General features: G+C 61.2%; 1 protein-coding gene across 1 annotated transcript in view; it reads right to left on the minus strand.

The window, feature by feature from the left end:
* cdk5rap3 (CDK5 regulatory subunit associated protein 3) overlaps positions 1-27,952 on the minus strand; it is a 48,165-nt gene that overhangs the window by 17,953 nt on the left and 2,260 nt on the right. The window contains exons 2-8 of the mRNA XM_070864588.1: positions 27,157-27,202; positions 23,045-23,176; positions 21,785-21,885; positions 21,652-21,700; positions 19,027-19,205; positions 16,587-16,723; positions 15,857-16,010 (exon numbers count right to left, since the gene is read on the minus strand). Of these exons, the coding sequence (XP_070720689.1) occupies positions 15,857-16,010; positions 16,587-16,723; positions 19,027-19,205; positions 21,652-21,700; positions 21,785-21,885; positions 23,045-23,176; positions 27,157-27,202 (798 nt within the window). The remainder of the gene's footprint in view (positions 1-15,856; positions 16,011-16,586; positions 16,724-19,026; positions 19,206-21,651; positions 21,701-21,784; positions 21,886-23,044; positions 23,177-27,156; positions 27,203-27,952) is intronic.

Consider the following 27,952-nt stretch of genomic DNA (forward strand, 5'->3'; position numbering starts at 1 on the left):
GAGGGGGGGCAGTGTGTGGTGGGGGGGGCCAGTGTGGTGGGGGGGGGCAGTGTGTGTGGGGGGGCAGTGTGTGGGGCGGAGGCAGTGTGTGGGGGGGGGCAGTGTGTGGGGGGGGCAGTGTGTGGGGGGGGCAGTGTGTGGGGTGGCAGTGTATGGGGGGGGGCAGTGTGTGGTAGGGACAGTGTGTGGGGAAGGGACAGTGTGTAGGGGGGGCAGTCTGTGGGGAGGCACAGTGTGGGAGGGGCAGTGTGGAGGGGGCAGTGTGTTGGGGGGGGACAGTGTGGGGAGGCAGTGTGTGGGGGGGCAGTGTGTGGGGTGGGGACAGTGTTGAGGGGCAGTGTGTGGGGGGGGGCAGTATGTGGGGATGGGACAGTGTGTGGGGGGGGCAGTATGTGGGGGGGGCAGTGTGTGGGGTGGGGACAGTGTGGGGGGGCAGTGTGTGGGGGGGGCAATGTGTGGGGATGGGACAGTGTGTCGGGGGGGCAGTGTGTGGGGGGGGCAGTGTGTGGGGGGCAGTATGTGGGGGTGCAGTGTGTGGGGGAGGGGACAGTGTGTGGGGGGCAGCGTTTGGGGAGGGGACAGTGTGGGGAGGGGACAGTGTGGGGAGGGGGCAGTGTGTGTGGGGGGGGCAGTGTGGTGGGGGCAGTGTGTGGGGAGGGGACAGTGTGGGGGGGGCAGTGTGTGGGGAGGCACAGTGTGGGAGGGGCAGTGTGGAGGGGGCAGTGTGTGGGAATGGGACAGTGTGTGGGGGGGGGCAGTGTGTGGGGGGGGCAGTGTGGGGAGGCAGTATGTGGGGGGGGGGCAGTGTGTGTGGGGATGAGACAGTGTGTGGGGGGGGGGCAGTGTGTGGGGTGGGGACAGTGTTGAGGGGCAGTGTGTGGGGGGGGGCCAGTATGTGGGGATGGGACAGTGTGTGGGGGGGGCAGTGTGTGGGGGGGGCAGTGTGTGGGGTGGGGACAGTGTGGGGGAGCAGTGTGTGGGGGGGGGCAGTGTGTGGGGATGGGACAGTGTGTGGGGGGGGGCAGGTGTGTGGGGGGGCAGTGTGTGGGGGGCAGTATGTAGGGGTGCAGTGTGTGGGGAGGGGACAGTGTGTGGGGGGCAGCGTTTGGGGAGGGGACAGTGTGGGGGGGGGCAGTGTGGGGGAGACAGTATGTGGGGAGGGGACAGTGTGGGGAGGGGACAGTGTGTGGGGGGGGCAGTGTGTGGGGGGGCAGTGTGTGGGGGGCGCAGTGTGTGGGGGGCAGTGTGTGGGGAGGGGGCAGTGTGGGGGGGCAGTGTGTGGGGGGGGCAGTGTGGGGGGGGCAGTGTGTGGGGAGGTGACAGTGTGGGGGGGGCAGTGTGTGGGGATGGGACAGTGTGTGGGGGGGGGGGCAGTGTGTGGGGTGGGGACAGTGTGGTGGGGGCAGTGTGTGGGGAGGTGACAGTGTGGGGGGGGCAGTGTGTGGGGATGGGACAGTGTGTGGGGGGGGGGCAGTGTGTGGGTGGGGACAGTGTGGGGGGACAGTGTGTGGGGATGGGACAGTGTGTGGGGGGGGGGCCAGTGTGTGGGGTGGGGGACAGTGTGGGGGGACAGTGTGGAGGGGGCAGCAGTGTGTGGGGATGGGACAGTTGGAGGGGGGCAGTGTGGTGGGGGGGGGGGGACAGTGTGGGGGGGAGGGGACAGTGTGGGGGGGGCAGTGTGTGGGGGGGGGAACAGTGTGGGGGGGAGGGGACAGGGTGGGGGGGCAGTGTGTGGGGGGGGTCAATGTGTGGGGAGGGGACAGTGTGGGGGTGGCAGTTGTGTGGGGGGGGACAGTGTGGTGGGGGCAGTGTGTGGGGGGGCATTGTGGGGTGGGTCAGTGTGTGGGAGGGGACAGTGTGGGGGGGGCAGTGTGTGGGGAGGGGTCAGTGTGGTGGGGGGGCATTGTGTGGGGAGGGGACAGTGTGGGGAGGGGACAGTGTGGGGGGGGCAGTGTGTGGAGAGGGGACAGTGTGAGGGGGGCAGTGTGTGGGGGGGGGCAGTGTGTGGGGATGGGACAGTGTGGGGGGGGGGCAGAGTGTGCGGAGGGGACAGTGTGGGGGGCAGTGTGTGGGGGGGGGGGAGCAGTGTGTGGGGAGGGGACAGTGTGGGGGGGGCAGTGTGTGGGGGGGGGACAGATGTGGTGGGGGCAGTGGTGTGGGGGGGCATTGTGGGGGGGGCAGTGTGTGGGGAGGGGACAGTGTGAGGGGGGCAGTGTGTGGAGGGGGGCAGTGTGTGGGGATGGGACAGTGTGGGGGGGGCAGAGTGTGCGGAGGGGACAGTGTGTGGGGGGCAGTGTGTGGGGAGGGGACAGTGTGTGTGGGGGGGGGGACAGTGTGGGGGGGCACTGTGTGGGGGGGCACTGTGTGGGGGGGTGCAGTGTGTGGGGATGGGACAGTGTGTGGGGGGGCAGTGTGTGGGGAGGGGACAGTGTGGGGGGGGGGCAGTGTGTTGGGGGTGGACAGTGTGGGGGGAGGGGACAGTGTTGGGGGGCAGTGTGTGGGGGGGGCAATGTGTGGGGAGGGGACAGTGTGGGGGGCAGTGTGTGGGGGGGGGGACAGTGTGGTGGGGGCAGTGTGTGGGGGGGGGCAGTGTGTGGGGAGGGGACAGTGTGGGGGGGCATTGTGTGGGGAGGGGACAGTGTGGTGGGGAGGCATTGTGTGGGGAGGGGACAGTGTGGGGAGGGGACAGTGTGGGGGGCAGTGTGTGGGGAGGGGACAGTGTGAGGGGGGCAGTGTGTGGGGGGGGGCAGTGTGTGGGGATGGGACAGTGTGGGGGGGCAGAGTGCGCGGAGGGGACAGTGTGGGGGGGCAGTGTGTGCGGAGGGGACAGTGTGGGGGGCAGTGTGTGGGGGGGGCAGTGTGTGGGGAGGGGACAGTGTGGGGGGGGCAGTGTGTGGGAGGGGGGCAGTGTGTGGGGGGGGCAGTGTGTGGGGGTGCAGTGTGTGGGGATGGGACAGTGTGTGGGGGGGCAATGTGTGGGGGGGCAGTGTGTGGGAGGGGACAGAGTGGGGGAGCAGTGTGTGGGGGGGGACAGTGTGGGGGGAGGGGACAGTGTGGGGGGGGGGCAGTGTGTGGGCGGGGCAATGTGTGGGGAGGGGACAGTGTGGGGGGGCAGTGTGTGGGGGGCGGCAGTGTGTGGGGATGGGACAGTGTGTGGGGGGGGGGCAGTGTGTGGGGGGGCAGTGTGTGGGGAGGGGACAGTGTGGTGGGGGCAGTGTGTGGGGGGGGCATTGTGGGGGGGGGGGCAGTGTGTGGGGAGGGGACAGTGTGGGGGGGGGCAGTGTGTGGGGAGGGGACAGTGTGGTGGGGGGGCATTGTGTGGGGAGGGGACAGTGTGGGGGAGGGGACAGTGTGGGGAGGGGACAGTGTGTGGGGGGCAATGTGTGGGGGGGCAGTGTGTGGGGAGGGGACAGAGTGGGGGAGCAGTGTGTGGGGGGGGGGACAGTGTGGGGGGAGGGGACAGTGTGGGGGGGGCAGTGTGTGGGGGGGGCAATGTGTGGGGAGGGGACAGTGTGGTGGGGGAGTGTGTGGGGGGGGCATTGTGGGGGGGGCAGTGTTTGGGGAGGGGACAGTGTGGGGGGGGCAGTGTGGTGGGGGGGCATTGTGTGGGGAGGGGACAGTGTGGGGAGGGGACAGTGTGGGGGGCAGTTTGTGGGGAGGGGACATTGTGAGGGGGGCAGTGTGTGGGGGGGGGGCAGTGTGTGGGGATGGGACAGTGTGGGGGGGGGCAGAGTGTGCGGAGGGGACAGTGTGTGGGGGGCACCGTGTGGGGAGGGGACAGTGTGTGGGGGGGGAAGTGTGTGGGGGGGGCAGTGTGTGGGGGGCAGTGTGTGGAGGGGCAGTGTGTGGGGAGGGACAGTGTGTGGGGAGGGGACAGTGTGTGGGGAGGGGACAGTGTGGGGAGGGGACAGTGTGTGGGGAGGGGACAGTGTGAGGGGGGCAGTGTGTGGGGGGGGGACAGTGTGGGGGGAGGGGGCAGTGTGTGGGGAGGGGACAGTGTGGTGGGGGCAGTGTGTGGGGGGGGCATTGTGGGGGGGGGCAGTGTGTGGGGAGGGGACAGTGTGGGGGGGCAGTGTGTGGGGAGGGGACAGTGTGGTGGGGGGGCATTGTTTGGGGAGGGGACAGTGTGGGGAGGGTACAGTGTGGGGAGGGGACAGTGTGGGGATGGGACAGTGTGGGGGGGGCAGAGTGTGCGGAGGGGACAGTGTGGGGGGGCAGTGTGTGGGGGGGAGCAGTGTGTGGGGAGGGGACAGTGTGTGGGGGGCAGTATGTGGGGATGGGACAGTGTGTGGGGGGGCAGTGTGTGGTGGGGGGGCAGTGTGTGGGGGGGGGGCAGTGTGTGGGGGGGGAAGTGTGTGGGGGGGGGCAGTGTGTGGGGGGGGCAGTGTGTGGGGGGGGGGCAGTGTGTGGGGGGGGCAGTGTGTGGGGGGGGCAGTGTGTGGGGTGGCAGTGTATGGGGGGGGGCAGTGTGTGGTAGGGACAGTGTGTGGGGAAGGGACAGTGTGTAGGGGGGGCAGTCTGTGGGGAGGCACAGTGTGGGAGGGGCAGTGTGGAGGGGGCAGTGTGTTGGGGGGGGACAGTGTGGGGAGGCAGTGTGTGGGGGGGGCAGTGTGTGGGGTGGGGACAGTGTTGAGGGGCAGGGTGTGGGGGGGGGCAGTATGTGGGGATGGGACAGTGTGTGGGGGGGGCAGTATGTGGGGGGGGCAGTGTGTGGGGTGGGGACAGTGTGGGGGGGCAGTGTGTGGGGAGGGCAATGTGTGGGGATGGGACAGTGTGTCGGGGGGGCAGTGTGTGGGGGGGGCAGTGTGTGGGGGGCAGCGTTTGGGGAGGGGACAGTGTGGGGAGGGGACAGTGTGGGGAGGGGGCAGTGTGTGGGGGGGGCAGTGTGTGGGGGGCAGTGTGTGGGGAGGGGACAGTGTGGGGGGGGCAGTGTGTGGGAAGGCACAGTGTGGGAGGGGCAGTGTGGAGGGGGCAGTGTGTGGGGAGGGGGCAGTGTGGGGGGGGGCAGTGTGTGGGGGGGGCAGTGTGGGGAGGCAGTATGTGGGGGGGGCAGTGTGTGGGGATGAGACAGTGTGTGGGGGGGGGCAGTGTGTGGGGTGGGGACAGTGTTGAGGGGCAGTGTGTGGGGGGGGGGCAGTATGTGCGGATGGGACAGTGTGTGGGGGGGGCAGTGTGTGGGGGGGGCAGTGTGTGGGGTGGGGACAGTGTGGGGGAGCAGTGTGTGGGGGGGGGCAGTGTGTGGGGGGGGGCAGTGTGTGGGGGGGGCAGTGTGTGGGGGGGCAGTGTGTGGGGGGCAGTATGTAGGGGTGCAGTGTGTGGGGAGGGGACAGTGTGTGGGGGGCAGCGTTTGGGGAGGGGACAGTGTGGGGGGGGGCAGTGTGGGGGAGACAGTATGTGGGGAGGGGACAGTGTGGGGAGGGGACAGTGTGTGGGGGGGGCAGTGTGTGGGGGGGGCAGTGTGTGGGGGGCGCAGTGTGTGGGGGGGCAGTGTGTGGGGAGGGGGCAGTGTGGGGGGGCAGTGTGTGGGGGGGGGCAGTGTGTGGGAATGGGACAGTGTGTGGGGGGGGCAGTGTGTGGGGTGAGGACAGTGTGGGGGGGCAGTGTGTGAGGGGGGACAGTGTGTGGGGATGGGACAGTGTGTGGGGGGGGCAGTGTGTGGGGAGGGGACAGTGTGGGAGGGGCAGTGTGGAGGGGGCAGTGTGTGGGGAGGTGACAGTGTGGGGGGGGCAGTGTGTGGGGATGGGACAGTGTGTGGGGGGGGGGCAGTGTGTGGGGTGGGGACAGTGTGGGGGGACAGTGTGGAGGGGGCAGCAGTGTGTGGGGATGGGACAGTTGGAGGGGGGCAGTGTGTGGGGGGGGGGGGGACAGTGTGGGGGGGAGGGGACAGTGTGGGGGGGGCAGTGTGTGGGGGGGGGAACAGTGTGGGGGGGAGGGGACAGTGTGGGGGGGTCAATGTGTGGGGAGGGGACAGTGTGGGGGTGGCAGTGTGTGGGGGGGGGACAGTGTGGTGGGGGCAGTGTGTGGGGGGGCATTGTGGGGTGGGTCAGTGTGTGGGGAGGGGACAGTGTGGGGGGGGCAGTGTGTGGGGAGGGGTCAGTGTGGTGGGGGGGCATTGTGTGGGGAGGGGACAGTGTGGGGAGGGGACAGTGTGGGGGGGGCAGTGTGTGGAGAGGGGACAGTGTGAGGGGGGCAGTGTGTGGGGGGGGGCAGTGTGTGGGGATGGGACAGTGTGGGGGGGGGGCAGAGTGTGCGGAGGGGACAGTGTGGGGGGGCAGTGTGTGGGGGGGGGAGCAGTGTGTGGGGAGGGGACAGTGTGGGGGGGGCAGTGTGTGTGGGGGGGCAGTGTGTGGGGAGGGGACAGTGTGTGGGGGGGCAGTGTGTGGGGGGGCAGTGTGTGGGGAGGGGACAGTGTGTGGGGGGCAGCGTGTGGGGTGGGGACAGTGTGTGGGGGGGGCAGTGTGTGGGGAGGGGACAGTGTGGCGGGGAACAGTATGTGGGGAGGGGACAGTGTGGGGGGGGGCAGTGTGTGGGGGGTCAGTGTGTGGGGAGGGGGCAGTGTGTGGGGAGGGGGCAGTGTGTGGGAAGGGGGCAGTGTGTGAGGAGGGGGCAGTGTGTGGGGGGGGCAGTGTGTGGTGGGGGGGCTGTGTGGTGGGGGGGCTGTGTGGTGGGGGGGCAGTGTGTGGTGGGGGGGCAGTGTGTGGTGGGGGGGCTGTGTGGTGGGGGGGCTGTGTGGTGGGGGGGCAGTGTGTGGTGGGGCAGTGTTTGGGGGGGGAGCAGTGTGTGGGGAGGGGACAGTGTATGGTGGGGGGGGGCAGTGTGTGGGGAGGGGACAATGTGGGGGGCAGTGTGTGGGGGGCAGTGTGTGGGGAGGGGACAGTGTGTGGGGGGGGCAGTGTGGGGAGGAAACAGTGTGGAGGGGGCAGTGTGTGGGGAGGGGACAGTGTGGGGGGGGCAGTGTGTGGGGGGGGCAGTGTGTGGGGATGGGACAGTGTGGGGGGGGGCAGTGTGTGGGGATGGGACAGTGTGGGGGGGTCAGTGTGTGGGGGGGGCAGTGTGTGGGGAGGGGACAGTGTGGGGGGGGGCAGTGTGTGGGGGAGGACAGTGTGGGGGGGCAGTGTGAGGGGAGGGGACAGTGTGGGGTGGGCAGTGTGTGGGGGGGGGCAGTGTGGGGGGGCAGTGTGTGGGGACGGGACAGTGTGGTGGGGGCAGTGTGTGGGGAGGGGCATTGTGGGGGGGGGCAGTGTGTGGGGAGGGGACAGTGTGGGGGGCAGTGTGTGGGGAGGGGACAGTGTGGGGGGGCAGTGTGTGGGGATGGGACAGTGTGTTGGGGGTGCAGTGTGTGGGGTGGGGACAGTGTGGGGGGGCAGTGTGTGGGGGGGGGCAGTGTGTGGGGGGGGGCAGTGTGTGGGGATGGGACAGTGTGTGGGGGCAGCAGTGTGTGGGGAGGGGACAGTGTGGGGGGGGGCAGTGTGTGGGGGGGGCAATGTGGGGGGAGGGGACAGTGTGGGGGGGCAGTGTGTGGGGGGGGGGGCAATGTGTGGGGGGGGGGACCGTGTGGGGGGGCAGTGTGTGGGGGGGACAATGTGGTAGGGGCAGTGTGTGGGGGGGGGGGCATTGTGGGGGAGGGGGCAGTGTGTGGGGAGGGGACAGTGTTGGGGGGGCAGTGTGTGGGGGGGGCAGTGTGTGGGGGGGGGGCAGTGTGTGGGGGGGCAGTTTGTGGGGGGGGCAGTTTGTGGGGAGAGGACAGTGTGTGGGGGGCAGCGTGTGGGGAGGGGACAGTGTGTGGGGGGGGCAGTGTGGGGGTCAGTGTGTGGGGGGGCAGTGTGTGGGGAGGGGACAGTGTGTGGGGGGCAGCGTGTGGGGAGGGGACAGTGTGTGGGGGGCAGTATGGGGGAGGGGACAGTGTGGGGGGGGACAGTATGTGGGGAGGGGACAGTGTGGGGGGGGACAGTATGTGGGGAGGGGACAGTGTGGGGGGGACTGTGTGGGGGGGCAGTGTGTGGGGGGGGGCAGTGTGTGGGGAGGGGATAGTGTGTGGGGAGGGGACAGTGTGTGGGGAGGGGGCAGTGTGTGGGGAGGGGGCAGTGTGTGGGCAGGGGGCAGTGTGTGGGGGGGGCAGTGTGTGGCGGGGGCAGTGTGTGGGGAGGGGACAGTGTGGGGGGGGACAGTATGTGGGGAGGGGACAGTGTGGGTGGGGACAGTGTGGGGGGGGCAGTGTGGGGAGGGGACAGTGTGTGGGGAGGGGGCAGTGTGTGAGGAGGGGGCAGTGTGTGAGGAGGGGGCAGTGTGTGGGGGGGGCAGTGTGTGGTGGGGGGGCTGTGTGGTGGGGGGGCAGTGTGGTGGGGGGGCAGTGTGTGGTGGGGGGGCAGTGTGTGGGGGGGGCAGTGTGTGGGGGGGGCAGTGTGTGGGGAGGGGGCAGTGTGTGGGGAGGGGGCAGTGTGTGGGGAGGGGGCAGTGTGTGGGGAGGGGGCAGTGTGTGGGGAGGGGGCAGTGTGTGGGGAGGGGGCAGTGTGTGGGGGGGCAGTGTATGGGGGGGCAGTGTGTAGGGGGGGGCAGTGTGTTGGGGGGAACAGTGTGTGGGGGGGACAGTGTGTGGGGGGACTGTGTGGGGAGGGGACAGTGTGTGGGGGGGGACAGTGTGTGGGGAGGGGATAGTGTGTGGGGAGGGGGCAGTGTGTGGGGAGGGGGCAGTGTGTGGGGAGGGGTCAGTGTGTGGGGGGGTGCAGTGTGTGGGGGGGGGCAGTGTGTGGCGGGGGCAGTGTGTGGGGAGGGGACAGTGTGGGGGGGGACAGTATGTGGGGAGGGGACAGTGTGGGTGGGGACAGTGTGGGGGGGGACAGTGTGGGGAGGGGACAGTGTGTGGGGAGGGGGCAGTTTGTGAGGAGGGGGCAGTGTGTGGGGGGGGCAGTGTGTGGTGGGGGGGCTGTTTGGTGGGGGGGCAGTGTGGTGGGGGGGCAGTGTGTGGTGGGGGGGCAGTGTGTGTGGGGGGGGCAGTGTGTGAGGGGGGCAGTGTGTGGGGAGGGGGCAGTGTGTGGGGAGGGGGCAGTGTGTGGGGGGGCAGTGTGTGGGGGGGCAGTGTATGGGGGGCAGTGTGTGGGGGGGGCAGTGTGTGGGGGGGAACAGTGTGTGGGGGGGACAGTGTGTGGGGGGGGACAGTGTGTGTGGGGGGCAGTGTGTGTGGGGGGGCAGTGTATGGGGGGGCAGTGTATGGGGGGCAGTGTGTGGGGGGGGCAGTGTGTGGGGGGGGCAGTGTGTGGGGGGAGCAGTGTGTGGGGGGGGCAGTGTGTGGGGGGGGCAGTGTATGGGGGGGGGCAGTGTGTGGGGTGGGCAGTGTGTGGGGGGGGCAGTGTGTGGGGGGGGCAGTGTGTGGGGGGGGCAGTGTGTGGGGAGGGGACAGTGTGTGGTGGGGGGGCAGTGTGTGGGGAGGGGACAGTGTGGGGGGTGCAGTGTGTGGTGGGGGCAGTGTATGGGGGGGGCAGTGTGTGGGGTGGGCAGTGTGTGAGGTGGGCAGTGTGTGGGGGGGGCAGTGTGTGTGGGGGGAGCAGTGTGTGGGGAGCGGACAGTGTGTGGTGGGGGGGCAGTGTGTGGGGAGGGGACTGTGTGGGGAGGGGACAGTGTGGGGGGTGCAGTGTGTGGGGGGGGCAGTGTCTGGGGAGGGGACAGTGTCGGGGGGGCAGTGTGTGGGGAGGGGACAGTGTGTGGGGGGGGCAGTGTGTGGGGGGGGCAGTGTGGGGAGGGGACAGTGTGGAGGGGGCAGTGTGTGGGGAGGGGACAGTGTGGGGGGGGCAGTGTGTGGGGGGGGCAGTGTGTGGGGATGGGACAGTGTGGGGGGGGCAGTGTGTGGGGAGGGGACAGTGTGTGGGGGGCAGCGTGTGGGGAGGGGACAGTGTGTGGGGGGGGCAGTGTGGGGGAGGGGACAGTGTGGGGGAGGGGACAGTGTGGGGGAGGGGACAGTGTGTGGGGGGGGCAGTGTGTGGTGGGGGGGCTGTGTGGTGGGGGGACCGTGTGATGGGGGGGCAGTGTGTGGTGGGGGGGCAGTGTGTGTGGGGGGGAGTGTGTGGGGGGGGGGGGGGAGTGTGTGGGGGGGGCAGTGTGTGGGGAGGGGGCAGTGTGTGGGGGGGCAGTGTATGGGGGGGCAGTGTATGGGGGGGCAGTGTGTGTGGGGGGGGGGCAGTGTATGGGGGGGCAGTGTGTGGGGGGGGACAGTGTGTGGGGGGGGCAGTGTGTGTGGGGGGGGCAGTGTGTGGTGGGGGAAGTGTATGGGGGGGGCAGTGTGTGGGGGGGCAGTGTGTGGGGGGGGGCAGTGTGTGTGGGGGGAGCAGTGTGTGGGGAGGGGACAGTGTGTGGTGGGGGGCAGTGTGTGGGGAGGGGACAGTGTGGGGGGGGGGGGGGAGTGTGTGGGGGGGGCAGTGTGTGGGGAGGGGACAGTGTGGGGGGGGACAGTGTGGGGGGGGGGGCAGTGTGTGGGGGGGGCAGTGTGGGGAGGGGACAGTGTGGAGGGGGCCGTGTGTGGGGAGGGGACAGTGTGGGGGGGGTAGTGTGTGGGGGGGGGCAGTGTGTGGGGATGGGACAGTGTGGGGGGGGCAGTGTGTGGGGAGGGGACAGTGTGTGGGGAGGGGACAGTGTGTGGGGGGGCAGTGTGTGGGGGGGGGCAGTGTGTGGGGGGGGCAGTGTGGGGGGGGGCAGTGTGTGGGGGGGGCAGTGTGGGGGGAGGGGACAGTGTGGGGTGGGCAGTGTGTGGGGGGGCAGTGTGTGGGGGGGGGCAGTGTGTGGGGGGGGCAGTGTGGGGGGGGCAGTGTGTGGGGAGGGGCATTGTGGGGGGGGGCAGTGTGGGGGGGGGCAGTGTGGGGGGGGGCAGTGTGGGGGGGGGCAGTGTGGGGGGGGCAGTGTGTGGGGAGGGGCATTGTGGGGGGGGGGCAGTGTGTGGGGAGGGGCATTGTGGGGGGGGGGGCAGTGTGTGGGGAGGAGACAGTGTGGGGGGGGGCAGTGTGTGGGGTGGGGACAGTGTGGGGGGGCAGTGTGTGGGGGGGGGCAGTGTGTGGGGGGGGGCAGTGTGTGGGGATGGGACAGTGTGGGGGGGGGGCAGTGTGTGGGGAGGGGCATTGTGGGGGGGGGGCAGTGTGTGGGGAGGGGACAGTGTGGGGGGGGGCAGTGTGGTGTGGGGGGGCAGTGTGTGGGGGGGGGGCAGTGTGTGGGGGGGGGCAGTGTGTGGGGATGGGTCAGTGTGTGGGGGGCAGCAGTGTGTGGGGAGGGGACAGTGTGGGGGGGGCAGTGTGTGGGGGGGGCAATGTGGGGGGAGGGGACAGTGGGGGGGGGGCAGTGTGTGGGGGGGGCAATGTGTGGGGGGGGGGACCGTGTGGGGGGGCAGTGTGTGGGGGGGACAATGTGGTAGGGGCAGTGTGTGGGGGGGGGCATTGTGGGGGAGGGGGCAGTGTGTGGGGAGGAAACAGTGTGTGGGGGGGGCAGTGTGTGGGGGCGGGCAGTGTGTGGGGGGGCAGTTTGTGGGGGGGCAGTTTGTGGGGAGGGGACAGTGTGTGGGGGGCAGCGTGTGGGGAGGGGACAGTGTGTGGGGGGGGGCAGTGTGGGGGGCAGTGTGTGGGGGGGCAGTGTGTGGGGAGGGGACAGTGTGTGGGGAGGGGACAGTGTGTGGGGGGCAGCGTGTGGGGAGGGGACAGTGTGTGGGGAGGGGACAGTGTGTGGGGGGCAGTGTGGGGGAGGGGACAGTGTGGGGGGGACAGTATGTGGGGAGGGGACAGTGTGGGGGGGACTGTGTGGGGGGGGGCAGTGTGTGGGGAGGGGATAGTGTGTGGGGAGGGGACAGTGTGTGGGGAGGGGGCAGTGTGTGGGGAGGGGGCAGTGTGTGGCGGGGGCAGTGTGTGTGGAGAGGACAGTGTGGGGGGGGACAGTATGTGGGGAGGGGACAGTGTGGGTGGGGACAGTGTGGGGGGGGGGCAGTGTGGGGAGGGGACAGTGTGTGGGGAGGGGGCAGTGTGTGAGGAGGGGGCAGTGTGTGGGGGGGGCAGTGTGTGGTGGGGGGGCTGTGTGGTGGGGGGGCAGTGTGTGGTGGGGGGGCAGTGTGTGTGGGGGGGGCAGTGTGTGGGGGGGGCAGTGTGTGGGGGGGGCAGTGTGTGGGGGGGGCAGTGTGTGGGGGGGGCAGTGTGTGGGGAGGGGGCAGTGTGTGGGGGGGCAGTGTATGGGGGGGCAGTGTGTGGGGGGGGCAGTGTGTGGGGGGGGCAGTGTGTGGGGGGGAACAGTGTGTGGGGGGGACAGTGTGTGGGGGGGGGACAGTGTGTGGGGAGGGGGCAGTGTGGGGGGGGACAGTATGTGGGGAGGGGACAGTGTGGGGGGGACTGTGTGGGGGGGACAGTGTGTGGGGAGGGGACAGTGTGTGGGGAGGGGACAGTGTGTGGGGAGGGGACAGTGTGTGGGGAGGGGACAGTGTGTGGGGAGGGGGCAGTGTGTGGGGAGGGGGCAGTGTGTGGGGAGGGGGCAGTGTGTGGGGGGGGGCAGTGTGTGGGGGGGGGCAGTGTGTGGCGGGGGGCAGTGTGTGGGGAGGGGACAGTGTGGGGGGAGGGGACAGTGTGGGGGGGGACAGTATGTGGGGAGGGAACAGTGTGGGTGGGGGCAGTGTGGGGAGGGGACAGTGTGTGGGGAGGGGGCAGTGTGTGAGGAGGGGGCAGTGTGTGGGGGGGGCAGTGTGTGGTGGGGGGGCTGTGTGGTGGGGGGGCAGTGTGGTGGGGGGGCAGTGTGGTGGGGGGGCAGTGTGTGGTGGGGGGGCAGTGTGTGTCGGGGGGGGTAGTGTGTGGGGAGGGGGCAGTGTGTGGGGAGGGGGCAGTGTGTGGGGAGGGGGCAGTGTGTGGGGAGGGGGCAGTGTGTGGGGGGGCAGTGTGTGGGGGGGGCAGTGTGTGGGGGGGAACAGTGTGTGGGGGGGAACAGTGTGTGGGGGGGAACAGTGTGTGGGGGGACAGTGTGTGGGGGGGGACAGTGTGTGGGGGGGGACAGTGTGTGGGGGGGGCAGTGTGTGTGGGGGGGCAGTGTGTGTGGGGGGGGCAGTGTATGGGGGGGCAGTGTGTGGGGGGGCAGTGTGTGGGGGGGCAGTGTGTGGGGGGGGCAGTGTGTGGTGGGGGCAGTGTATGGGGGGGGCAGTGTGTGGGGTGGGCAGTGTGTGGGGGGAGCAGTGTGTGGGGGGGGGACAGTGTGTGGTGGGGGGGCAGTGTGTGGGGAGGGGACAGTGTCGGGGGTGCAGTGTGTGGTGGGGGCAGTGTGTGGGGTGGGCAGTGTGTGGGGTGGGCAGTGTGTGGGGTGGGCAGTGTGTGGGGTGGGCAGTGTGTGGGGGGGGCAGTGTGTGTGGGGGGAGCAGTGTGTGGGGAGCGGACAGTGTGTGGTGGGGGGGGCAGTGTGTGGGGAGGGGACAGTGTGGGGGGTGCAGTGTGTGGGGGGGGCAGTGTCTGGGGAGGGGACAGTGTCGGGGGGGCAGTGTGTGGGGAGGGGACAGTGTGTGGGGGGGGCAGTGTGTGGGGGGGGCAGTGTGGGGAGGGGACAGTGTGGAGGGGGCAGTGTGTGGGGAGGGGACAGTGTGGGGGGGGCAGTGTGTGGGGGGGGCAGTGTGTGGGGATGGGACAGTGTGGGGGGGGCAGTGTGTGGGGAGGGGACAGTGTGTGGGGGGCAGCTTGTGGGGAGGGGACAGTGTGTGGGGGGGGCAGTGTGGGGGAGGGGACAGTGTGGGGGAGGGGACAGTGTGTGGGGGGGGCAGTGTGTGGTGGGGGGGCTGTGTGGTGGGGGGACCGTGTGATGGGGGGGCAGTGTGTGGTGGGGGGGCAGTGTGTGTGGGGGGGACAGTGTGTGGGGGGGGGGGGGGAGTGTGTGAGGGGGCAGTGTGTGGGGAGAGGGCAGTGTGTGGGGGGGCAGTGTATGGGGGGGCAGTGTGTGGGGGGGGACAGTGTGTGGGGGGGGCAGTGTGTGTGGGGGGTGCAGTGTGTGTGGGGGGGGCAGTGTGTGGTGGGGGAAGTGTATGGGGGGGGCAGTGTGTGGGGAGGGGACAGTGTGTGGTGGGGGGGCAGTGTGTGGGGAGGGGACAGTGTGGGGGGGGGGGGAGTGTGTGGGGGGGGCAGTGTGTGGGGAGGGGACAGTGTGGGGGGGGGCAGTGTGTGGGTGGGGCAGTGTGGGGAGGGGACAGTGTGGAGGGGGCCGTGTGTGGGGAGGGGACAGTGTGGGGGGGGTAGTGTGTGGGGGGGGGCAGTGTGTGGGGATGGGACAGTGTGGGGGGGGCAGTGTGTGGGGAGGGGACAGTGTGTGGGGGGGGCAGTGTGTGGGGGGGGCAGTGTGTGGGGGGGGGCAGTGTGTGGGGAGGGGCATTGTGGGGGGGGCAGTGTGTGGAGGGGGCAGTGTGGGGGGGGGCAGTGTGGGGGGGGGCCGTGTGGGGGGGGGCAGTGTGGGGGGGGGCAGTGTGTGGGGAGGGGCATTGTGGGGGGGGGGCAGTGTGTGGGGAGGGGCATTGTGGGGGGGGGGGCTGTGTGTGGGGAGGGGACAGTGTGGGGGGGGGCAGTGTGTGGGGGGGGCAGTGTGGGGGGGGGCAGTGTGGGGGGGGCAGTGTGTGGGGAGGGGCATTGTGGGGGGGGGGCAGTGTGTGGGGAGGGGCATTGTGGGGGGGTGGGCAGTGTGTGGGGAGGGGACAGTGTGGGGGACAGTGTGTGGGGAGGGGACAGTGTGGGGGACAGTGTGTGGGGAGGGGACAGTGTGGTGGGGGCAGTGTGTGGCGGGGGACATTGTTGGGGGGGGGCAGTGTGTGGGGGCAGTGTGTGGGGGGGCAGTGTGTGGGGAGGGGACAGTGTGGGGGGGTACAGTGTGTGGGGGGAGGCAGTGTGTGGGGAGGGGACAGTGTGGGGGGAGGGGACAGTGTGGGGGGGGGCATTGTGTGGGGAGGGGACAGCGTGGGGGGGGGCAGTGTGTGGGGAGGGGACAGTGTGGGGGGGGGGCAGTGTGTGGGGAGGGGACAGTGTGTGGGGGGCAGTGTGTGGGGAGGGGACAGTGTGTGGGGCGCAGTGTGTGGGGAGGGGACAGTGTGTGGGGGGCAGTGTGTGGGGAGGGGACAGTGTAGGGGGGGTCAGTGTGTGGGGAGGGGACAGTGTGTGGGGGGCAGTGTGTGGGGAGGGGACAGTGTGTGGGGGGCAGTGTGTGGGGAGGGGACAGTGTGTGGGGGGCAGTGTGTGGAGGTCAGTGTGTGGGGGGGGGCAGTGTGTGGGGAGGGGACAGTGTGTGGGGGGGGGGACAGTGTGTGGGGGGGGACAGTGTGTGGGGGTCAGTGTGTGGGGGGGGGGCAGTGTGTGGGGGCGGGGGGGATGCACTGTGCGGCAGGGCTTGCTGGAGTATATTCAGACCCTGGCTAAGTCCTGGGTCGAGCTGCCTGCACCCAGTGCCAGCTCTCTGCACCTCGCCCGCGTGTTCTCCAAACACCGGGCCACACCGGTGAGTCGTGAGCCGCCCCTGGCCAGCCTTCTCCAGCATCCCCTGAACCCCCGCAATCGAGGAGCAATCAGCCATATCCTCTTTGGAGCAGGATAGCTGGACTCAAAATCATAGGATGGGGAGTCACCAAAACCTCTAGCTATTTAAATTACTTTTGATTTATTTTAAAACTTCGCAAGCACCATAACATATCACGAAAAATAACTCAGTTTGAGCCGTGCGGAGGCCGATAAGCAATTTGTGCTGCGTGGCCCCGGAGCTGCTGGTGAATCTGCGATAACAGCAGCAACCAATTAACCCCGGGGCCGTCACATCATCCGCACAGCAAGGAGCTCCTCGACGATCCAGTGCAGAAGGGGTTAAGAGCGAGGCGGATCCCGATTTCACTCACCGTGTCCGTGGGCTCCGTTGGCTGTGCCTCCGCGTTCTCCGCGCTGATTAGCCGCTCGATGGCCACCGGCGCCTGTCCCGTCCTCCATTCATACACGGTTGTGTTTCCTTTGAGTCGAGCGTGTCTCAACATCGGAACAGTGGGTTCGGAGACACTGTCAGCCACAACACACCACAATTACTCAGCAGGTAGGCGCGGGGGGGGAACAGGGGGGGGGGGCCGCGAGGAGGGCGGCGCGAAGAGGGTGCGAGTCATCAAAACATAAGAATTAGGAGCAGGAGTTGGCTATTTGGCTGCTCAAGTCTGCTCCGCCATTCAATGAGATCATGGCTGGTCTGTATCTTAACACCATCTACCTGCCTTGGCTCCGTATCCCTCGAAAATCGATCAATTTCAGTCTTGAAATTTTCAATCGCCACCCCCCGGCCTCAACAGCATTTTTGGGGGAGAGTGTTCCAGATTCCCACTGCCCTTTGTGTGAAGAAGTGCTTCCTGACATCACCCCCGAACGGCCTGGCTCTAATTTTAAGGTGACACCCCCTTGTTCTGGACTGCCCCCACCAGAGGGAACAGTTTCTCTCGATCTACCTGATCTGTTCCCCTTAATATCTTGAAAACTTCCATCAAATCCCCCCTGCCGCCCCCCCCCCCCGACCCTTAACCGTCTAAATTTGTGGGAAAACACCATGTGGGAACATCCCAGCCGGAGTGCTTCCTGCCGCGATCTTACCTGCCGCACACAAACTCCACACAGGCCTCGTACAGCTCGAGCGCGTCTGTAAGGTTTCTGGTCCCCTCCGCGATGCCATCCAGACTGGATGGGAGGTTCTTGCACAGGGAGAGCAGCTCCTGCCGCACATTGTTACCCTGGTAAGTGACACAGAAACACGCTGCTTATAACCAGGGCCAAATGGTCTCCGCTCCTTATGTTATTTTTTTAGTAGGGGGAGTTACTTTCTCTCCTTTAAAGGGGGCGCAGGAAGAGAGAGACCTGGGGGTTCACGTATGCAAATCTTCGAAGACGGCAGGACAAGTTGATGAAGTATACAGGATCCTGGGCTTCACGTTGAGTTTCATCGAGCGTACGGCACAGAAACAGGCCAGGTTGGTGTGGAGCATAAACCCCGGCACATGCTTCACACCAGCCCCCTCCCACCCCTCTCCATCTCAGCCCACCACCATATCCTTCTATTCCTTTCTCCCTAATGTGTTTATCCAGCTTCCCCTTAAATGCATCGATACTATTCGCCTCAACCCCTCCCTGTGGCAGCGAGTTCCACATTCTCACCACTCTCTGGGTAAAGGGTTTTATGACTCGAGTACAAAAGCAAGGAAATTATGCTAAACCTTTATAGAAACATAGAAACATAGAAACTAGGTGCAGGAGTAGGCCATTCGGCCCTTCTAGCCTGCACCGCCATTCAATGAGTTCATGGCTGAACATTCAACTTCAGTACCCCATTCCTGCTTTCTCGCCATACCCCTTGATCCCCCTAGTAGTAAGGACCTCATCTAACTCCTTTTTGAATATATTTAGTGAATTGGCCTCAACAACTTTCTGTGGTAGAGAATTCCACAGGTTCATCACTCTCTGGGTGAAGAAGTTCCTCCGCATCTCGGTCCTAAATGGCTTACCCCTTAGATTGTGACCTCTGGTTCTGGACTTAACCCCGTCAGAATTTTAAATGTTTCTATGAGGTCCCCTCTCATTCTTCTGAACTCCAGTGAATACAAGCCCAGTTGATCCAGTCTTTCTTGATAGGTCAGTCCCGCCATCCCGGGAATCAGTCTGGTGAACCTTCGCTGCACTCCCTCAATAGCAAGAATGTCCTTCCTCAGGTTAGGAGACCAAAACTGTACACAATACTCCAGGTGTGGCCTCACCAATGCCCTGTACAACTGTAGCAACACCTCCCTGCCCCTGTACTCAAATCCCCTTGCTATGAAGGCCAACATGCCATTTGCTTTCTTAACCGCCTGCTGCACCTGCATGCCAACCTTCAATGACTGATGTACCATGACACCCAGGTCTCTTTGCACCTCCCCTTTTCCTAATCTGTCACCATTCAGATAATAGTCTGTCTCTCTGTTTTTACCACCAAAGTGGATAACCTCACATTTATCCACATTATACTTCATCTGCCATGCATTTGCCCACTCACCTAACCTATCCAAGTCGCTCTGCAGCCTCATAGCATCCTCCTCGCAGCTCACACTGCCACCCAACTTAGTGTCATCCGCAAATTTGGAGATACTACATTTAATCCCCTCGTCTAAATCATTAATGTACAGTGTAAACAGCTGGGGCCCCAGCACAGAACCTTGCGGTACCCCACTAGTCACTGCCTGCCATTCTGAAAAGTACCCATTTACTCCTACTCTTTGCTTCCTGTCTGACAACCACTTAGGCCTCAGCTGCAGTCTTGTGGCCTATTGTGCACCGCACTTTAGAGAGATTTACTGGAATAGAACCAGGGATAATAACATAAGAAACAGGAGCAGGAGTAGGCCATTCGGCCCTTCGAGCCTGCTCCACCATTCAATAACATCGCGTCTGATCTACCTCAACACTTTCCCGCCCGATCCCCATATCCCTCGATTCCAAAAATGTATCGATCCGAGTCTTGAATATACTCAACGACTGAGCCGCCACAGCCCTCTGGGGCAGAGAATTCCAAAAATTCACCACCCTCTGAGTGAAGAAATTCCTCCTCATCTCAGTCCGACCCCTTATCCTGAGACTGTGACCCCTGGTTCTGGACTCTCCAGCCCGGGGGAAACAGACTCTGTATACTGCCCACGGAGTTCCTGGATTGCAGCCACCTACTGCTAGCCATGCCAAGGTTTGAGAGGAAGAAGACCCATGCCCCCAACTCCCACCCTCTCTGTGGCAATAAGAGGCGTGTAATACGGGACGGGGAAGGAAAAGACACAGCTTCCATTTTTACAGTGCCTTTCACAACCTCAGGACATCCCAAAGTGCTTTACAACCAATGAAGTATTTTTTGAAGTGTGGTCACTGTTGTAATGTGGCTGGAACGTGTCGGCCTATTGGACCTTCCAGCTGTAACGGGACACACACACACACACATCGACGATCTAGTTTACCCGACAACCTGCTGCTGCCATTAATTGTTTAACGGGGATTATTGAAGGTCTGGCCGACCCACCGTGATCCCGAGCTGCCTGCAGGAGGTGAGGAACTTGTCCCGCGCGCCGGCTGCGTTGCTGATGTAGTCCAGCTCCTTGCGGCTGTACTCCTGCTGCAGCTGTTGGCATTTACTGATCTGCTTCTTCAGCGACGGGATCTCGTAGCTCACGTTCCGCACCAGCAAACTGGAGAGCTCCACTGTGGCAAAAAATAAAACAGAAAGCGTGCCCGTGAGGCGTGAGAGAGGTCGAAAGTGCAGCGACAGACGGAGAGAATTCTCCGCAATCATAGAGAAATTACAGCACTGAAGGAGGCCATTCGGCCCATCGTGTCCACGCCGGCCGACAAAGAGCCACCCAGCCTAATCCCACTTTCCAGCTCTAGGTTCATAACCCTGCAGGTTACAGCACTTCAGGTGCACATCCAAGTATTTTTTAAATGTGGTGAGGGTTTCTGCCTCTACCACCCTTTCAGGCAGTGAGTTCCAGACCCCCACCACCCTCTGGGTGAAGAAAGGTTTCCTCATTTCCCCTCTAATCCTTCTACAAATTACCTTAAATCTATGCCCCCTGGTTATTGACCCCTCTGCTAAGGGAAATAGGTCCTTCTGATCCACCCTATCTAGGCCCCTCATCATTTTATACACCTCAATTAAATCTATTCATCCCATCATGGATGCTTTTAAGGGGAAGCTGGATAAATACGTGAAGCTGAAGCAGGCCAGGACTCGTTTCTCTAGATCAGAGAAGGCCGAGGGGTGACCCGATCGAGGTCTTTAAAATTATGAAGGGGTTCGATAGGGTGGACGTAGAGAAGATGTTTCCACTTGTGGGGGGAGACCAAACTTAGGGGCCATAAATATAAGATAGTCACTGATAAATCCAATGGGGAATTCAGAAGAAACTTCTTTACCCAGAGAGCGGTGAGAATGTGGAACTCGCTGCAACAGGGAGGGGTTGAGGCGAATAGTATCGATGTATTTAAGGGGAAACTAGATAAACATTTGAGGAAGCAAGGAATAGAAGGATATTGTAATGTATTTGTTTCATGGGTTCTTTGCTTAAGAATTCATAGCAACACATTGCTATTAAGAACTAGTTGGTTTATTAACAAAGGTTTAACAATCACACGACACATTATCAGTTCATCCACTAGGCTCACAACTGCATACCTCATCATGGATGACCGAAACCCAGCTGACTGGGGGTTTATTGAGTCTTGTGAACATCACGTCACTCACAGTGCAACTGTTCTACAACTAATTTAAATGAACAGATAAAACCGAGTGCCCCCTTATTAAAGGGACACTAGAACCCACATATTAACATGCTCACAGGTGTATACAGTGAGATAGCAAGGGTCAGGAGGAGGCTCGTGTGGAGCATTAACACCGGCACGGAGCAGGTGGGCTGAATGGCCTGTTTCTGTGCCGTACACTCGATGTAAACCTGTGGACCTGTGAGGTATATATTGCACCACTCATTTTCTGCCGCCAGAGGGCACTCTTCACGTGGTTCACTGAGGCCCTTGCCAGAATCCAGAACAGCACTGTCCCCTGCCCCGGAAACCCCACCTGTTTTCAGCATAAAACAATGCAGTGGGTTTGTTTTTGACTTTTGGATCCTGACTGGGGTTCACACTGGCCGGCTGTCCATTCCGGCGCCGAACAGGCCCTCCACTCCTACCCCCCCACCCCCACAATTTCGAGGCCCCAGACTCGTTTAAATATGGCAGGCGAGCCGCGGGGAGACAAACAGTCAGCTCGAGCCGAGGCAGCCGCCAGCAAGGGCAGTTGTGTGGGAGGGAGAGATGTCGCCATGGCGGTAGTCCCGATTACGGGGCCCACAAAAATAATTCCACACTTCCCATTAGCCGGATCAACTTAAAATAGCAATCAGCGTCCTATTTACGTCACAGCCCACCCCCAATTTCCATATTAAAAGGGGCCAACTGTCCACATTTAATGGACACCCCCTGAGCAATCTGGTCGCACTGTAATTATGCCCTCTCACCAGTGATGGCGCTGCAGCATGACAAGTTTACATAGAAAATCGCCCTTATAGATGTGGACACAGAAATATAGACCGCAGGAGGCATCGTGTCTAATATATATAGATACATGTACTGCGAGATGTTTCACATCATCTGTTTTAAGTGTTGGGTGAGGGATAAATGTTGGCCAGGACACTAGGGAACAACCTTCCAGCTCTTCTTTGAATAGTGCTGTGGAATCTTTAACATCCACCTGACAGGATCTCGGTTTAACGTCTCATCCGAAAGACGGCACACCTCCAACAGTGCAGCACGTCCTCAGTACCAACGTTCCCTATAAGCGGCGTGGCGCTCAGCAAAGCCCGCGCAGCCGGTGAGCCAGCTTTTAAACAGAAAAACCGCATGTGCGTGGAATTTTGAATGGCCCTTAAAGAGGGCCGCGCGGCCCACAGAAAATTAGAGAAAACATTACTCGGTACTGCACTGAAGTGTCAACTGAGCTTATGTGCTCAAGTCTCTGAAGTGGGACTTGAACCCACGACCTTCTGACTCAGAGACGAGGGTGCTGCCCACTGAGCCATAGCTGACACCTAGGCTGCAGGAGCGTCCTGAATTTAATGTGTGAAAAACAATCGCAAACTGGCTTCCTTACCTAGATAGATGTTGTCTTTTTCATACAGAGACACTATTTCCTGCCAATCCTACAGCAACAAAAAGATAAAGGTAACTTTTGGGTTTTAAAAAAAAACAGATGAAACTTTACGTCAAATTCATAATAAATTTACCTTCATTCGCTGAGAAGAATAGCCACCAAAAATATTCTTTGTGGATGCTTCTGTTCTTCTGAGAATCTCGACAATTCTCAAACAATGGAAATAATGGATATCTGTAGAAGGGGTAAATTATCAGTCCACAGGGAAGGAATATCACACTAATACAAAAGCAAGATACTAGAGATGTTGGAAATCTGAAATAAAAACAGAAAATGCTGGAAATACTCATATAGAGACACTACTCTGTAACAACCCTATCAAATAAAGAGTTCTGATGAAAGGATCTTCACAGGAGGGTAATCAGACAAAATTTGACACTGAGCCACATAAGGAGATATTAGGACAGGTGACCAAAAGCTGGGTCAAAGAGGTAGGTTTTAAAGAGCATCTTAAAGGAGGAGATGGAGGTAGAGAGGTTTAGGGAGAGAATGCCAGAGCTTGGGACCCAGGCAGCTGAAGGCACGGCCGCCAATGGCAAAGCGATTAAAATCAAGGATGTGCAAGAGGGCAGAATTGGAGGAGCACAGACATCTCGGGGGGTTGTGGGACTGGAGGAGGTTACAGAGATAGGGAGGGGCGAGGCCATGGAGGAATTTGAAAGCAAGGATGGGAATTTTAATATCGAGGCTTTGCCAAACCGGGAACTGTAACGTATGCACCTGTATGCTCACAGGTTTGTAGAGCTGTTGCATTGTGAGTGGCTTAGCCAGTCATGTGATGTTCACAAGACTCAATAAAAACCCCAGTCAGTTGGGTCTAGGTCATCCACGATGAGGTACGCAGTTGTGAGCCTAGTGGATGAACTGGTAATGTGTAGTGTGATTGTTAAACCTTTGTTAATAAACCAACTAGTTCTTAATAGCAATGTGTTGCTATGAATTCTTAAGCAAAGAACCCATGAAGTAAATACATTAAAGGAACCAATGCAGATCAGCGAGCACAGGGGGTGATGGGCGAGCGGGACTTGTCCTTGCTACTGCCGAGAGGACAGTACAAAATGTACAGAGAGAAAATTAAAATATCAAAGTTTTGGGTGCATTTAAGGGGAAACGTGGGAGAAAGGGATATACTGACAGGGTGAGATGAGGTAGGGTGCGAGGAGGCTCGAGTGGAACATAAAAGTTGGGCAGTTGGGTTCTGTGATGTAAAACATGCAGCAGATAGAGTGTTTGCGCTCAGTGTACACTGCTCCTGAACCATCGCAGGGTTAACTGTGAACCTTGTTTACACACACAGGCTGCCGCGATGAGACTTGGCAGAAGTGGTACTGACATGATCCTGACAGGAGCAGTTTGATCTCCTCATTCTCGGGCATATCCTGGATGGCATTGTTTATTTTCTCGCGAATGGTCAGCACCGAGTTCTGCCACTTCAACTTGCAGTGTCGCCTGTCCACCAGCCAGTCTGCGAGAGACAGCAAACAGAAGACCCTCGTGAGACACGCACCATCCCAAATGTACAGGAAACAAAGTCATCCATTTTTTATTTATTAAACACACAAATACGCCCGCCTACTTTCCACTCTGGGCTACACATTGATTCGGAGGCACTCGGCATAATCTAGGCTGATACTCCCAGTGCAGTACTGAGAGAGCGGCGCACTGTCGGAGGGGCAGTACTGAGGGAGTGCTGCACTGTCAGAGGGGCAGTACTGAAGGAGTGCTGCACTGTCGGAGGGGCAGTACTGAGGGATCGCCGCATTGTCAGAGGGGCAGTACTGAGGGAGTACTGCACTGTCGGAGGGGCAGTACTGAGGGAGCGCCGCACTGTCGGAGGGGCAGTACTGAGGGAGCGCCGCACTGTCAGAGGGGCAGTACTGAGGGAGCGCCGCACTGTTGGAGGGGCAGTACTGAGGGAGCGCCGCACTGTCGGAGGGGCAGTACTGAGGGAGCGCCGCACTGTCAGAGGTGCCACCTTTTGGATTAGATGTTAAACCGAGGCCCCCGTCTGCTCCCTCAGATAGATGTAAAACATCCCACGGCCACTATTTCGAAGAAGAGCAGGGGAGTTCTCCCCGGTGTCCTGGGGCCAATATTTATCCCTCAAACATCTCTAAAAATCATCTAGTCATTTAACTCATTGCTGTTTGTGGAGCTTGCTGTGCGCAAATTGACTGCTGTGTTTTCCACATTATAACAATGACCATACGTTAAGAGTACTTCATTGCCTGTAAAGAACTTTGAGACGTGTCATGAAAGGTGCTATATAAATGCAATTCTTTCTTGCTTCCAGACCATGCTCAATGTTGCGGTGAAGTGACCACTGACCATACTTGAGGCACTGACCACACTTGATCAGCTCCGCTGGGCAGGCCATACTGTCCGCATGCCAGACACAAGTCTTCCAAAGCAAGCGCTCTACTCGGAACTCCTTCACGGCAAACGAGCCAAAGGTGGGCAGAGGAAACGTTTCAAGGATACCCTCAAAGCCTCCCTGATAAAGTGCAACATCCCCACCGACACCTGGGAGTCCCTGGCCAAAGACCGCTCTAAGTGGAGGAAGTACATCCGGGAGGTGCTGAGGTCCTCGAGTCTCGTCGCTGAGAGGATGCAGAAATCAAACGTCGACAGCGGAAGGAGCGTGCGGCAAACCAGTCCCACCCACCCTTTCCTCCAACCACTATCTGTCCCACCTGTGACAGAGTCTGTGGCTCTCGTATTGGAATGTTCAGCCACCTAGGGACTCATTTTAAGAGTGGAATCAAGTCTTCCTCGATTCCGAGGGACTGTCTATGATGATGATGAAGTGACCACTGGGTGGGGGGAGTGAGCGGGTTGGGAACGACCCCTCCTACCCGAGGGTAGATGCAACCCGGACCTTCACTCAGCTCCCACAGTAACCGTTTCACAGGGAGAAGGGAGAAAGGAAAGATTCACTCCATGGTGCAGCAACACAATCATAGAATAGAATCATCGAACGGTTACAGCACAGGAGGCCATTCGGCCCATCGAGCCCGTGCCGGCTCTCTGCAAGAGCACCTCAGCCAGTCCGACTCCCCCGCCCTTTCCCCGTAGCCCTGCACATTTTTTTCCTTCAGGAACTTATCCAATTCCCTTTTGAAAGCCAAGATTGAGTCTGCCTCCACCATCATTTTTCCCTCATGTCACCTTTGGTTCTTCTGCCAATCGCCTTAAATCTGTGTCCTCTGGTTCTCGACCCTTCCACCAATGGGAACAGTTTCTCTCTATCTACTCTGTCCAGACCCCTCATGATTTTGAACACCTCGATCAAATCTCCTCTCAACCTTCTCTGCTCCAAGGAGAACAACCCCAGCTTCTCCAGTCTATCCATGTAACTGAAGTCCCTCATCCCTGGAACCATTCTTGTAAATCTTTTCTGCACCCTCTCTAAGGCCTTCACATCCTTCCTAAAGTGCGGTGCCCAGAATTGGACACAATACTCCAGTTGAGGCCGAACCAGTGTTTTATAAAGGTTCATCATAACTTCCTTGCTTTTGTACTCTATGACTCTATTTATGAAGCCCAGGATCCCGTAAGATTTTTTAACCACTTTCTCAACCTGCCCTGCCACCTTCAACGATTTATGCACACACACCCCGAGGACTGTAGGTATGACATTTTTATAAAAATGAGACTCAATAGCTGTCCGATATATTATAAAATAACGATCACGTTATTTCCAACACTCTAGTTTTTTTTTTAAAGTTTTGTTTTGTAGAATTATTGCCATTCAGCCTCATCGCAACACAAACACGCGCCTAGCAGCTCCTGGCTTTCCAAGCAGCAAACACTGGGGGCTAAAAATTCGTTATAGCCCAGTTTGAGGCGGTAACACCGCCTGTTTGGTAAGTTTAGCGCCGGGTGAAGTTTACCGCCTCCAACCGGGATATTCGCTACTAGCGCCCCAAGAGGGGAGTGGAGCACTAAGGGAAGCGTTCCCTGCGACTCTCGGGGCGCTACAGGGCGGGACTGCTGCGGGGATAATGAAGTTCTAACGCTAGGAGCCCGGTATCCCAGCGCCTAATGGGGAGGTCAGCGGCACCACCCGAAACATGAGAAAGTTGAAGGGAGCGTTGGAAACGTCAGCAGCAGAATGTCAGACCTCACAGGATCACAGCGACGTTAACAGACTTTACATTGCACACCCACCTGCTCCCGTGGGATAACATCGCCCCGGAAGCTCACACGGAGCGCCCGCTCTCCCTGTCCGTGACGGCGCCGGGCGCTGCAGCAGGTTCGGGATGGCGACGCTAACATGGCGTTGCACATTCATGACGTCACCAAGTGGGCGGTGCTAGAGTGCGCAGCGCTAACTGACAGCGCCGCCGCTAAACCACCGATGAAGTTTGCGGCAGGCACTAACAGCGCGATGCTCGGGCGGTAAGCGCTTAGCAGCCCGTTATCGCCCCCCTCGGATGAATTTCTCGCCCTGATGGAGTCCTTATACTGTTCCAAACCGTAGCGAGTCCACGTGACTCTAACTTGGGTCACTTAATTGACCAGCTCCTCCTTGTTGCTCACTGATGCATTCCGATCTCGTGTCCTACCCCAAGGAGAGTCTTGCTCAATTGCTGACATTTTTCTGGACACGCTTTTCCCAGAGGGACTGCGGCAGCCAAATCGTGCACAGCAATTTCTACACTGGGAGTGTCCGCCTTGGATTATGTGAAGTCTGAGAGACTGAAGGAATATCCCTCTGTTCCTTTCTCCCTCGTGCACTTATTTAGCTTCCCCTTAAATACATCTAACTTCTTGGTATTTTACTTTCCTCCTTGTATCTCTTTTTTCTTGTTCCCCCAGTAACGAGGGCTTGTCCCATTCACCCTTCCCCGCGCCCCCCCCCCCCCGCCCCCATACTCGCTCACCCACATCGGCTCCCAGTCCGGCAACGCCTCGACTTTTAAACAGAGGACACTCCAGTCTCTGGAGTAGGGTTTGAGCCCACAACCTTGCGGCTCCGAAGCGTGACACTCAGGACAGTCAGTGCCTCTGGGGAGTGAGGTTCATCAGCAGGGTGCACGCAATGCCACGCACAATTCACCAATTATAAAATATTCCCTGAAACTGCCTGCACATCCACATTGCCTCTAAAATTAGCAAACGTTCGCAAAATATATTCCCCAAACACATTTAAGATCATTGGCAAAATAACCAGAGGGGCGATGAGGAGAATTTAATTTTACACAGCGAGTTGTTGTGATCGGGAACGCGCTGCCTGAAAGGCCGGTGGGAGCAGATTCAATAGAATTGGATAAATACTTGAAAAGGAAACATGTGCAGGGCTGTGTGGGAAGAGCAGGGGGAGTGGGACTGATCGGATCGCTCTGTCACAGAGCCGGCACAGGCACGATGGGCTGAATGGCCTCCTTCTGTGCTGTAGGATTCTACGTTAAGCAGTTTGAATACAGATCTGTTGAGATTTACCCAAGAGCTTGCTGGTCTGTATGTCGATTGGCAATGTCTTTCGTTCCTGCAAGAAAATAAACACAGGGAAAAAAAAAAACGATAAAAAACTGGAACAGCTTGTGTTTCTATAGCAGTCCTCACACAGCATTTTGCAAAAGAGGGGTGGGGCTGAAGGAAAAGAGGATCAGAGAAGTCGAATGTGAAAGACAAAGGTTCTTAAAAAGGGTTTTGAAGGTTCAGAGGGAAGAGGCAACGTGGAGATGCTGGGGCAACAACAACTTGTATTTATATAGCGCCTTTAACATAGTGAAACGTCCCAAGGCGCTTCACAGGAGTGTTATGAGATAAAAATTTTACACCGAGCTGCACGAGTAGAAATTAGAGGTAGATTTTAAGGAGCGTCTTGAAAGAAGAAAGAGAGGTAGAGAGGCGGAGAGGTTTAGGGAGGGAGTTCCAGAGCTTGGGGCCAGGCAACAGAAGGCACGGCCACCAATGGTTGAACGATTATAATCAGGGATGCTCAGGAGGGCAGAATTAGAGGAGCACAGACATCTCGGGGGGTTGTGGGGCTGGAGGAGATTACAGAGATAGGGAGGGGCGAGGGACATGGAGGGATTTGTAAACAAGGATGAGAATTTTGAAATTGAGGCATTGCTTAACCTCGATGAGGGAATTACAGAAGGTGCAAGTGTAATGCAGGTGGAGCTGGGAGTGAGGAACAGGCTGGTGTGGGAGGATTAGACACAAGGGAAGGACATGGAGGGTCGAGCAGCTTAAAGTTGATTCATTGCAGCGGCTGCAGTGTGCAGATGGG

The sequence above is a fragment of the Pristiophorus japonicus genome, chromosome 21 (assembly GCF_044704955.1).
Source record: "Pristiophorus japonicus isolate sPriJap1 chromosome 21, sPriJap1.hap1, whole genome shotgun sequence".
NCBI classification, from domain to species: domain Eukaryota; kingdom Metazoa; phylum Chordata; class Chondrichthyes; family Pristiophoridae; genus Pristiophorus; species Pristiophorus japonicus.